We start from the raw sequence: 12,664 nt of genomic DNA, 5'->3' as shown, positions 1-12,664 counted from the left end.
ATAGCCGGGGCGTGTGTTAACCATGGTTGCTTTGTGTCCAAATCACCTGCAATGCTTTTTGGAGCTTGATGTAAAAGCTTTCACTGACGCATTTTTTTTTCTACTACTGTTTCTTCCAAGGCAAGGCAATTTTTTTTTCGGCCGGGTGATGCAGTGGTTCTCGAGTGGTTTTTCCAGGTTTGAACAGTGGCGTGCTCTCATCCTTGCATGGTTTCATGATAGCATCCTCTGGTGGATATGGAAAGCGCTGAAGGCAATGAGCAGATGATAATCATGAGATGGCGTGACGACGGCGGCTCGGTTGCTGTGTAACACTATCCCCATTCCAAAATAAGTGAACTGTTGTGCACGGACGTGTCGTCGATAGGCGTTGCTCTAATTTTTCTGATAAGGTGGAGCAGGTCGGTGTGGCCCAATCTGCCTGGCCCACAAACCTGCTGTTTTTCTGAGAGGCCCACAAGCCTGTGTTGATATAATTTTGTGCTTAGCGGAATTTAGTCTTTTCGACACGTCGCTAGGCCCAACTGAAACGACAGTTTCTTTCCATTTTCTTTTCTTGGCAACTGATAAAACTGACTGTTCAGCGACCGATGGCCTCAAAACGGGATTATATCTTCAGGAAGCTATTCGTCAATCACCCGACATTTACATTGCATTTTGAAGAATCAACATTTTTTTTTGCTATCCACTTCAACCGATCCATTGCACATAGGCCGTGGGGAAACAGGCTAGCATTGCAGCAGCATGAGAAACTACTAATACTAAACTTCAGAAATGCCGAGCCAGCATTTCTGTCGCTGATAAGAACTTTACAACGGATGAAAATAAATACACCGTTCATTTTGTTTCAATCATTTAAACATGAGCGAACGCAGAAAATCACCTTCGCCTGGATACTCTTGATTTGCTGGCTGCGCGTAACGCAGCAGGTTTCTTGGTCGCTTTGGGCATTTCGCACTTGGGGCACAGCCAGTCATCGTCTGGGACAGCTTCCATGGGAGGATCGCAGCAGTCGATGTGCATGCCGATACCGCAGCCGGTCGAGCCATCCTCGGTGCCGCAGATGAGCATCACCTCGCCCCGGTCTGTACTCCCGCACACCGAGCAGCTCATGTCATCGGGATCTCCGTCCTCCTGAGGCTTCACTATATCTGTGGCCACCTCTTGCTGGTTTTGAAGAAGCCTTTTGAGGGCCTTGTTGGCCAGATCGTTTGTGTTGAAGAGAACATGTCTGTCAAGCGGATGCCCAGGCTTGCAGACGTACTCAACCAGATAATCAGCACTGATACAAGGAATATTGTGACTGATGAATTGTTGAACCCATGCGTCTGCACTTGGCATGCTCGAGGATACTACAGCAAAGTCGACGTCAGAGTTCAAGAACCGTGTGTACGGTGGCGAGGTCGCTAAGATGGTGCCATCACCAGATCGCACTGCACGCTTCAGCGTATCCTGGTAAGAAAGGAAATCTGAAAATTAGATGAAAACAGAGATATGTAATACGACGATGAGTAGTAGCTTATAATGTATAATTGCGCTTCCGCAACAAGGTACGGTTGCTGTTGTTAGATGAGTTGCTTGGACTAACAAGTCTTACCAGCGATGGAGTAACGAATTGTCCATATGCAATTATCTGCATCCCATAGAAGGCACCATGGCCCATCTGCTGTCTCAAAATACGCCATTTTTGGGGAGCTTCAAAGCTGATTGTTTCCCCAGCATTAAAGCCCGTACCAAACCATTCAAATGGTTCTTCGTCCAACAGTTTGCCAGCCTCATTGCAAGAGGTCAAGTAATCAGTTTTCAGTATCCACCTATTTTGAGGAAAGTTGGAATTTAGCTGTGAATATACATGTGTAGCATTCTAGCATGTGATAAAATATAATCCATATGTATATGTAGTAAAAAGTTAATACAATGACAAGCTAATATAACTGCTTGCTTCAAAATAAAACCTTAAGAATCAACATTGTAGTCCTTACTTGCCGGCTGCAGCAGCTGCAAAGAATTTCTCAGTTCTCTTGAGAGGATCTGGGGCAATAAAATGTGTCGCTTGGTATGACCAATGATGTGAATCCCTGCAAACTCGAGCCTTTAGGCGCCTAAGTATTGATCTATAATCCTTTCTCTGTTGGCGATGTCCGCTTAAAATAAAACATGTAGGCTCAGGTGTGATCAAGAGGGCTGGCTTATTTCCTTTTATCCTTACAGGCTCATTGAATATATTTGCACTGTTCTGCATTGAATTTGCATCAAACATGGAATTCATACTACCAGTTCTGCCATTGGATTTAGAACTGAGAATACCATTGCCTTGCATGTTTTCCTTTCCATCGTCTAAAGAAATAGATTTATTTCTTCTGCTGCATCTCAACCTAGAGTTATTCAAGTTTTTTGACCTGCTTATCACAGAAGTATCTTTGGAAAATAAGCCAGATACATCTCTTGTTCCATCGGCCTCCAGAGAATCTTGATCAGCAGTTACTTTGTTGATATTGCATGAGCTTTCTTCAATTCTCCTTGATGCGACAGCTTTAGCTGCAGATACAATGGCATCACTAATTTTACCAAGCTTTCTGTCTGACTTGTCTTCTAGAGCTTTTATTTTCCTCTTGGCCACAGCATTCCTAACTCTGCCAGATGATACATTCTTAGGGGAGAGTGATCCACAGCCATCAGCACTTGCACTACTTGAAAGCTTTTTAGGGTTATCGTCAATGTTTTGGGAAGTAAATAAGTCACCAAACAGTGACTTGGCAGCCATTGTTTCAGTTTTATCAACTGATGATTCACAAGCCATTTTGGTGTCAGATGCCCGAAACCTCTTGGTAACTGTATTTTTCACACTGGTATTAGGTAACTTCTTTGGAGAATTTGTTTGATGTTCTTCAGGGGTTGCATTATTACTCACAAACTTCCTATGGTTTATCCCAGTTCCAGTATTTTCCTCAGAAATAACCTTATTGGATTCCAAGTTGGAAGATGCATGTGTATTATTTTTCTTGGTGTGAATATTCCGCAGCCTTTTGGAAATAGTACTCACTCCATCCATAGGAACTTTGTCCAGAGAGTTGGCTCTGCACTCTGCTGCAGTTGCATTATCATGGCTGTCTTTAGTGGTTTCACCAATGTGCTCGTAAGCAATCATTTTATCCGGCTCTGAGTCAGAAACTACTGCATTGTCATTGTTAATCACTGGACCATCTATCACATTGCTAGCAGCACTACGAGGTCTCTTTGTGCCAGCATTCATTGCATTACGAGATGCCACTTTCTTTAGATAACCTTTTTGACATAGAACATTGTTTGAAGTACCTGGAAAATCTTTAAGACAGTCTGCCTTCACATTTTCACCATGTAACACTTTCTCAGGCTTGCAATGTGAAGCCACTGCTGCTTCGTTTTTGCTGACATCAAGTGCATTAGTCATCTCAGTATCATCATTTCCAAAACAGTGGATAAGTTTTGAATTCCTTAAACTGTGTAAAGATATGTCAGAAGTTCTGACCATTTTATGAACGTCTTGCATCAGTGGCAAGCCATCTTGATTCATTGTATCACCACTATCTTGTGCACATTCCCCATCCTTGTTTTGAAAAGAGCAATCTGGACATCTTTTTACATCCTGAACAGTTGCTGAAAGGCTTGATGTGAGCAATTCTTTGGGTTTCTGCAGAGGCTGCACATTTGTCTCACTTGCAGAATATTGAGGAAGCTTGACTCCATCAACCGGATTAGCATGCTTGAGTGCAGTCCTAGATCTTGATTTAGATGAGCCAGACTGTTGCTTTCCCAAATGAACGTTAGCAGCTTCACTTGGATTTGTTCCTACAGATGGCCAAATTGCTGGTTCAGATGTGTCACTAAGCCTACTTGCAAAGGTAGAGTTCCATGTCCCAGTTTCCTTCCCCATATCACCACTTTGCAGTTTGAAGCAAGATGGGGAGATCAAGCACTTCTTATTTTGAGAATGTGTACCATCCAGTAAATTCTCATTCTGTATATTTTCACCACCTTTCAGAACCTGGAAGTCAGCTAGCTTGGCACTTATTTTTGCTCCTTTACATGCTGTCGAGATACTAGAATCAGCTCTCAACATGCTCCCCTCAGTCCCCTGAGGTGATGTCATATGGTCACCTGAATATTGTTCAGTCCATACTGACTTCTCTGTGGGCTTCAAATAACTTTTGTTGTTGATATTGAGCGAAGCATTGCTTTCTGACTTCAAATGAACATCATGATTGGTGACCTTCTCATTAATAATTGACTGACCAGCTGCGTCAAGAGTGCATTTGGCTCCATAATCATCTTGACTTTGTCCTCTGGCAACAGTAGATGAATCAAGTACATTTGAAGACAGAATTTCTCTTGATGAGGTGGTTAAGTCAGCTTTGCTAGCACCAATGTTGCCATGATCCTCCACAGAATTTGTCTTGTTCAAGGAATGGAGATTATGGTTAGCAGAAACAACCGTCTTGCTTGAGCTTGGAGTGCCCAATGCACTTGATGTAACATCCAGTATCCTTGTGCCAACATCTTTGTCTTTGTTCCCCTGGATCTGATCTGTACTGTTCAAATCTCTTACTGCAGCATCCCCTCTGTTGCCACTGAGAATAAGTGGAACCTGACCAGGTGTGCTAAAATCAGTGTTAGCAGACATCACCAATCCAGTAGTTTTAGGAGTTCCTTGGGCTGTGATATCATGTGTCCTGTTGAGGGCATCTTCTGCTTTCCTGATCTGACCAGGAATATTCTGAAGCTTTTCGGCAACCATCTCTATATTATCGCTGGAAATAATAGCTGGCTGAATTGGTGCATTCACCACAGGGTTAGCAGAAGTTCCCACACTACCTTTTGGGTTGGGAGTGGATCCAACAGTCTTATTTCTAAATGATTTTTGTACCACATCTTCCTCGTCTTCTGAGTCCTTCGCTTGCGCCTCCATTATCTCTAGCTCCCAACTACTGTAAGAATAAATAGCTAGCATTAGTTCATGTGAAATCCAGAAATATATTCCAAACTCAACACAGGAATACAGTACAAGTTCAAAAAAGATCTTCAAAGAAGAAAACAGATTACTTACCTTTTGCTGTAATCATCTACCGGAAGAATTTTCCAAGACTTTAAGCTGCCATTTTTTTAGAAAAAGAACAGGCAAGTTATATAATAATCCGGTTAACATGTTTGCTACCAGTGAAGTTGGTATAGAAAGAACGCTGTGTAATACCAGTCTTCCAACCAACGGTGATTAACAAGTTTGATGTCCAAGTTGTACTTCAACTTCACCTTCTTAGCAGCCTCGTACTTCTCACCTAGTTCGTTTGGAAAACTGAGATTTGTCATGAAAAGAGACATGATAAAGTCTTATTTCATCATTAATATACATGAGTAAAAAATAGGTGATCCTTAACAGCCATTTGATAGCCATATCCTGATTTTTGTTTCCAATATACTAGAAAGAAGAATATTTTCTGGATGCTTACTAACCGACAAAAGAAGCATTTTTTATGACAAACATTCAAAAGTTTGTGCAGGTTTTCATCTGTCTACTACTATGGCATGAATGAAGAAAAAACATTAACCATGATCATGAGATTAATTTCTACATAGTATACGAATAACAAACAAAGAAATGCCAAAAATGGTTGAAGATACAATGATACATTGTTTAAACTTTAGAGCGCGATGAAATTACATGGTGAAAAATTGGACAAAACAACCACCAATATAATGCAAGCTTAAAATGAAGCATGCTCATCTATATGTAGGATAAATGGACTATGAAGAGTAGCAACAAACCTTCAAATTTATAGCAAATAAGATGAGTGGCTACGCCTGGCGTCAAAGATTTGGAGAACTGTGCTCCCATCAAAGAAACCATGTTCTGCAATAAAATATGAGAAAAAAAGGAATGCTTCACCACAAATAAATAAATATAACAGTGCAACCATAATTCCAACAATATTAAAGACTATGTATGAACGCAATGTGGTCCTTTCTTGAACTTCTGATATATAAACCATTCACTATAATAAATGCAACAGCATTTACAAATCTCTAAATCTGCATAAGGATGTGGTCCACATAAAGTAGGAACAAGTATCAGCATAAGGAACCAAGTGCACTACATTCTTTTCAAGAAACATATATGACGTGCAAACAACATGTCAAAATAACAGGGCTTCCCACCGATAAAAGCAATAATTGTGTCCGTAAAGATCTAAATAAACTATGAGGCAAAAGAAAATGCAAACACCCAAAGCAATCCATTTCCATTTGTACAAATAAGTCAGATTGATAAAATATGGATAATGGATTATATAATACTCCTTCCGTTCCACAATGTATGGTTTTCTAGCATTCTCTAGATTCATATAGATGCTAATAAATCTAGACACATATACAAACCATATACCTTTATCAACGGATGAATCTAGTTAGGGCTAGAAAGTCTTATAATATGGATTATGGAACGTGGGGAGTATTAATGTATTACTACAGCTGCTCATTACTTGTTAATGGGTGGCACACAGTTCTTTCTAGTCAACTAAGCAAAGAGGAGAAGATATCCATCTGCTCCTGAGGCATATTCACACTACTGTTACATGCTGTAGAAACACCCACTCCAATTTGTACATATATTTTCAGATATAATCTAGGATGCAGCTAAGAAACCATAAACAGCATTCTAAGACTCAACACAGAGCATTTCAAAATGGTGTGCCAAAAACAATGTCTTAGGCTGCGTTCGGTAGATAGGTAACTAACCGGCACGGAAAATGTGGTGATAGATTAGTATATGATTAATTAATTATTAATTATAAAAAATAAAAAATAGATTAATATGATTTTTTAAAGCAACTTTCCTATAGAAAATTTTCAATAAAAATAAACTGTTTAGCAGTTTGGGAAGCGTACGCGCGAACAATGAAGGAATCTCGGTTACTAAACTTGCCGAACGAACGTGGCCTTAGATTATTATATTTACAATAAATCAACTAAAGACAAACAGATCGATAGACTATATGTAGAACCATACGCAGTGCAGTTTTGAACTAGCAGGTTTGAATATTACCATTATATCTTCGCGACCATTTCTTTGGTAACCCGTCAAGCAAATGTGTAATGTTTCACTCCCTGCTATTCCCTTTAAATCCCTGACCGGCCAATACAAAACCTGGAAAAGAAAACAATCAGTACTGTTTCAAAAATCTAAGCCAACATGTGAAAAAAAAAATGCGAACATATGACTGCAATGAAAGCTGCAAGGTTTTTAAACAAACTGAAACAATTCGAGTCTTTCTACCATTATATGGAAGTTCCATTTTTTCGGAAAAACCATGCTAGAATTTCAGTACATTCGGTGTGTCACAGGGAGTTATAATCTTCCGGTATCTCACGCCCACTACAGAAGAACTCAACCAAATTTATGGGTGATGCGAAAATAGGAGCAAGATACACGAACAAATAGCAGAGAGACTGACCCTATCGGCATCGGCAAGCACTCCCCGTTCCAAGCTATCTTCCACCCAAAGCTCAGTGACGACCTTCTTCCCTTCCGCCCGCGCCCCCACGCAAACCGAGTCATCCTGCCCAAAAACCAAAATCACACCATGGCCCCAAGTCCCCAACGAAGCAGCAGACAGAACCCTTAAGCCCAACTCACGTAGACGAGGCCGTAGACGATGACGTGGGTGCACCCGTTGCCCAACCTCCCCGCATCCACGCCGCTGCGCCGCACCATCTCCGACCGGTACTGGGAGAACGACACCGAAAGTAACCAAAACATCATTCCTCGAGAGAATACCGAGGCGAACCGCCGCGAAACCACGAGCTCGCGTGTGGGGGGCGAAATGTGGAGGATGGGGGGCGGAGCCACGCGCTCACCTGGGACTCCGATACGGTGTCGAACCCGACGAGGACGAAGCGGACGCCGGCGAAGAGGTGCCCGTCATCGTCGTCGCTGCCGCTGATGGGAGAGGCCATTGCGACTGGGGGGGCTGCCAAGGCCAAGCCGCGCGAAGGGAGTCTGGATCGGAGCAGGGGCTAGGGTTTGTCCCTGGATTTGGGTTGGGGATTCTACTTTCGCCTCCTCCGTGTTCGCTTCGCGCCGCGTTCAGTGTGTCTTACCGGGGAAGATTTTGATTTTGGGCGAGAGGAGAGAGAGGGAAACTGAGGAAATTTTTCGGCTTGGGAACGAAACAGTAGAAAATAGTTTCTAACTGGGCCGTGGGCTACTGGGCACTCGTAACCTGGATCTTCTTGGTAACTGAGGCCCATCAGCTTTATTATTTATATTCTTTCTGATATTTATAAACATATGGGGATGTAGCTCAGATGGTAGAGCGCTCGCTTAGCATGCGAGAGGTACGGGGATCGATACCCCGCATCTCCATTTTTGTTTTTGACACATATATTTCTAAAAAATTTCATCTTCATTTCTATTTTAACTTATATACTTCTAACATTTCTATTTTGACTTATGTACTTCTAAAAATTATTCATCTCCATTTCTATTTTGTCTTTTTCTTCACTATCTTTATAAAGATCTTATATATTTCTTAAAAAAAATTCATCTCCATTTTTATTTTGACTTATATACTTCTAACATTTCTGTTTTGACTTGTATACTTCTAAAAATTATTCATCTCCATCTATTTTGACTTATATACTTCTAAAAATGTATTCATCTCTGTTTCTATTTTGTTTTTTTCTTCACTAACTTTATAGATCTTTATAGGGTGTGATGGTTTGGCACGATATATTTGTAAATAATAAATAATTAATTAATAAATTTTTTATATACATACTATTTGTGATCTAAAACCTAATATTGAAAAATAAACTTCAATACAAACCCTCTAAAGTAAACTCTAAATTTAAAAATAAAAATTTAAATTTTCGCTTATAGGTATAAACAGATCAAGTGAAAAGATAGGGACGATATTTTGCCCCGTTGTATTTTTTTCCTCCATTGTCGTTTTGGCTTACAAATACCTCTGATTATTTTTTAACTCCGCTATCAATTATGCTAATATACTTTTGCCGACTGCATCAGCTCCAGACCTACAAAATCCCAAGTCAAACGGCCTGCTTCGTTTCGGAAGTGCGTAAGCTCCCGCCTGCTACATGTACAAACCCTTAAGTCAAATTGCTCGTTTCGTTTTTGTTGGAGCTCCTAATCCCAACCAAATTTGCCTACCACGCGTCGCGCTCTTCAGACGCCCTGCGCACCAATCTCGCGCAGCCCTGACCAATTGACACGGACGCACAAACCACGCAAAATACAGCATATATGCATGGCCGTGTCGCCATCGATCGTCACCGAGTTCAGGATCCGATGCCACGCCCAAAAACTTGATAATTGATACGGCCGCATGCACAAAACAGCATGGCGCCAGCGACACAGCTTAGTTATGCGTTGTTGTGAGCAATACAAGCAGTTTTGCAACTACCCCAACCAACAGAAACACAAACGGCGAGAGGTCCACAATGCATATCCTTTTGCAATCATGCATACGCGCGTGCTTGCTTTGGGATGATTCTCCTGTACTTCAATTTTAATTTGGAAAACATGAAATGATATTGGAAATTAGCGAAAGTTTGTTGATCAACCGCATGTACCTGTTTCCAACTTGGTGAAAAAAGAAGATAATCCGTTAGCTATTATATGCAGCTCTTGGTCAACTGGGATGCTAAAGTATTATGGTTTTCAGTTAAGATTGCGCAATGTCGATTTCGACAGGTTAATTAGCCGGGGATTTATATACGAGCTTAGTGTCCTTTTTGGCGAGCACAACCGGCCAGAAATTTGCCTTTTCCTGCATGCTTGATCTCGATCGCTGTTTGTTTCAGGAGGTGTGTAATTTGTCTCTTGTTTGTCAGTGTGCCGATGGATCCCCAGTGTTCATCCAAACACGTTCTTCTTGCAGCTGCTGTCATCCTCTGTACGTGTATCCCCTCCTGCAAAGGTACACAGCTGCTGTCACTCCAGCTTCAGTATCACTATTAACTGATTAGTCCCACTGGTAGGTTCCATTGCTCTCGCTCGTTTCAAAGGCTAATCAACAGTTTGGTTTTGTCCGACACTCGCATGCAGCGCAAGATGCAGTCCAGATCGTAGCAAAAGCGGTTCTTTGCTTCGATAACCACACGGTACGGCATATCGATTTCTCTAGCTAGTTTATTTTTTTTATAAGAACACACTAGACGTCTCCCATTGAAATTTGCTCCAACAAAAAGTCAAACCTTGAACTTTGATACTAAGGTCTTATGTAATCACTAGGCTACAGTCACTTCCGCTCCAGCTAGTTTATGTTTGCATGGTGATTTTGATCCTGTTAATTAACATTGACACGGTGGTCAATTTGCTCGATTAGGTGATCAACAAGTGCCTGCAGCAAATTGGGATCAGCAGCAACGCGAGGGCTTCAACGCAAGGCGCCACCGCCGGCGGCGGTCGCGGCCACCGCGCCGCGGTGCTGGACACGAGCACGAACGCCAGCGCGGCGCTGTGCGACACGCCGTGCTTCGGGCACATGATGATGATGACGGGCTGCATGGACGACATCCTCTCCAACTTCCAGGGATACAGCGCCGGCCTCATCAAGGGCTACCGCGCCGTCTTCGAGATGTCGTGCAGGGTGGTCACCGCGGCCACGGCCAACGGCGCCACAGTCGCCACCGGCGACGCGGACGATCGCCATTCCCCGTCGCACGGTGAGGCACACTTGTATTTATGTCAGGAGAATCGAGCTGGTTAGCCGGCCACTGGAACGTGACCTTGATCTTGCCTCGTCGTCCGTGCAGGCGCCGCTAAGGGTTCTCTTGTGTCCGGAAGCTCCGCCGCGAACGGCGCCGGCCGACTTCGCGTCGGCAACCTTGTGTGGGCGGCCATCCTTGCGGTGACACACATGGCGTGATGGCGATGCCAAAAGCACTTGTACCCTCGCACGGCTAACTGGGATAATTAACTTGTAATGATTCCCAAAATGCGTAAATATGCATGTACCCCGGAAATGAAACGTACGGATTAAATGAACAAGTGAACAGAGCATAGAGAAAATTCATTCATTGAGTTTTGGTCACTCTATATATATATATACCCCTAAATATTTGTTTTGATCCCTTCTATATCCATTCTGTTAGTTGATCGTTAAATAAGTGTAAAAGTGACTAATTTATCCCTGAATATGTAAGTAATGAGTAAATAAAGTATTTACACATTAAAAATACAATACTTTGTTAATTATATGACAATAAGTTTGATGTGCGAGAAAGTAATATGGGTAGAAAAATGGATTTTTAAATAGTAACCATAATAAATTTAAGTTATCATATTTACACATTAAAATTTTAAATATATATATTTAAATATATGTGTAACATTTTTAAATTATGGGTAACATTTTTTAAAGTTATACGACACGTAGCCAATCTATTATACTACTATCACAAAAATGCATTACATATATTTTTAATAAAAATGATATATTTTATTATTATTATAAAATATTTTTGCCACGAATAATACCTTACAAGATAAGGAATATAATAGTCACACGCAATGAATTTATAGCTTTTTAATACTATATTTCACGTATTTCTATTGCTTTTCTTTCCAGGCATAAGGGCAAAACTGACATTTTTGCAAAAAAAAAGTCAACTAGAGGTCAATCGACCAAAAGGACATGAAGGGATCAAAATCTATCTATCTTCTATTATAATATAAGACAGGCTGAAAGGAGGCATCACGTTCACTCTAAAGGCTAGAAATTATCACGTTAATCGAAAAAAAGAAAATAATATGCGTCGTTAGATCATGGTGGATCCAAATTATAACGGTGTAGATTAATAAGGAAAAAAATATGTTCGATAATAATAGATCTGGATTGTAAGGACTCCCGTCGGATGACAAACTGATGCACCAGATCCGTCAGGTGACGCGAACAGTAAGGCCATGTAGACTCTCCTCTCGCCATGTGTCGTTGATCGCCCGGTAACTACTATGGAGTACTCTATAAATTCTCAACTACAAACAGTACAAATACAGACGGGGTTGCTTCCTCATGAGTCGAAACGCAAGCTCAGGGAAGGAAGATCGAATCATCGAAAGATAAGACAAGCTGGTCCCCAACCGCATCAGTCAGAAAGAAGTAAACGAGTGCTATATACCTTCGCCGCTGAAGATGTCGTTTCTGCTGGATTGGTTCTACGACGTGCTGGCGTCCATAATATTAGGGCTGAAAGAAATGTCGATGCACCATTAGATCATGGCGGGTCTACATTATAGCGGTGTAGATTAATCGGAGAAAAAAAATGCACCGTTAAATCAGATTCCGTGTATATATATATATGTTACTCAGGAAAAAAACAAAATCATTGATCGTTGCAGCGTATATCTCTGTTACGGGAAAAAAAACAAAATCATTGATGGTTGCCGCGTATATCTGATCTGTTACTCAGGAAAAAGAGAAAATAAAATCATTGAGAGTCGAAGGTAGAAGGTATGGACAGCTTAATATTTATTTTTAATTTAATAAATTTTATGATAACTGAAACTAAAGAGTCCATGTTATCCTAAGCGACAAGTTTTATTTGACATGAACTTTTAATCTCAGTTATGCCAATACAATCCGTCTAATCAAAAGCCACACAGTTTTTT

General features: G+C 41.2%; 2 protein-coding genes and 1 non-coding gene across 3 annotated transcripts; 2 read left to right on the top strand and 1 right to left on the bottom strand.

Moving 5' to 3' along the window:
• Window positions 1-601: 601 nt before the first annotated feature.
• LOC102719748 lies at window positions 602-8,013 on the bottom strand. The gene is made up of 10 exons (XM_006649888.3): window positions 7,888-8,013; window positions 7,667-7,756; window positions 7,485-7,589; window positions 7,076-7,177; window positions 5,800-5,884; window positions 5,228-5,312; window positions 5,084-5,128; window positions 1,983-4,964; window positions 1,598-1,814; window positions 602-1,452 (listed from the first exon to the last, which is right to left on the bottom strand). Exons 1-10 carry the CDS (start codon window positions 7,984-7,986, stop codon window positions 880-882), a joined length of 4,383 nt encoding a protein of 1,460 aa, XP_006649951.1. The 5' UTR covers window positions 7,987-8,013; the 3' UTR covers window positions 602-879.
• Window positions 8,014-8,322: 309 nt separating this feature from the next.
• On the top strand, window positions 8,323-8,395 carry TRNAA-AGC. Its single transcript has one exon. It is a non-coding gene; the product is annotated as a tRNA-Ala (tRNA).
• Window positions 8,396-9,692: 1,297 nt separating this feature from the next.
• Window positions 9,693-10,922, top strand: LOC102719568. The gene is made up of 5 exons (XM_040521553.1): window positions 9,693-9,745; window positions 9,808-9,971; window positions 10,100-10,155; window positions 10,380-10,719; window positions 10,810-10,922. The coding sequence occupies exons 1-5, from the start codon at window positions 9,693-9,695 to the stop codon at window positions 10,920-10,922; spliced, it is 726 nt and encodes a 241-aa protein (XP_040377487.1).
• Window positions 10,923-12,664: the final 1,742 nt, after the last annotated feature.

The sequence above is a fragment of the Oryza brachyantha genome, chromosome 3 (genome assembly GCF_000231095.2).
Source record: "Oryza brachyantha chromosome 3, ObraRS2, whole genome shotgun sequence".
NCBI lineage: Eukaryota > Viridiplantae > Streptophyta > Magnoliopsida > Poales > Poaceae > Oryza > Oryza brachyantha.
Note: the sequence above shows the minus strand (reverse complement) of the source record. Positions and strands in the feature narration are given on the sequence as shown.

Coding starts and splice junctions, on each gene's coding strand:
- LOC102719748 (XM_006649888.3), bottom strand. CDS start 7,986: ATGGCCTCTCCCATCAGCGGCAGCGACGACGATGACGGGCACCTCTTC. Junction 7,590..7,666: donor TCGTCTACGGCCTCGTCTAC/GTGAGTTGGGCT, acceptor GTTTTTGGGCAG/GATGACTCGGTTTGCGTGGG. Junction 7,178..7,484: donor TGCTTGCCGATGCCGATAGG/GTCAGTCTCTCT, acceptor TTTCTTTTCCAG/GTTTTGTATTGGCCGGTCAG.
- LOC102719568 (XM_040521553.1), top strand. CDS start 9,693: ATGCTAAAGTATTATGGTTTTCAGTTAAGATTGCGCAATGTCGATTTC. Junction 9,972..10,099: donor GTGTATCCCCTCCTGCAAAG/GTACACAGCTGC, acceptor ACTCGCATGCAG/CGCAAGATGCAGTCCAGATC. Junction 10,720..10,809: donor TCGCCATTCCCCGTCGCACG/GTGAGGCACACT, acceptor TCGTCCGTGCAG/GCGCCGCTAAGGGTTCTCTT.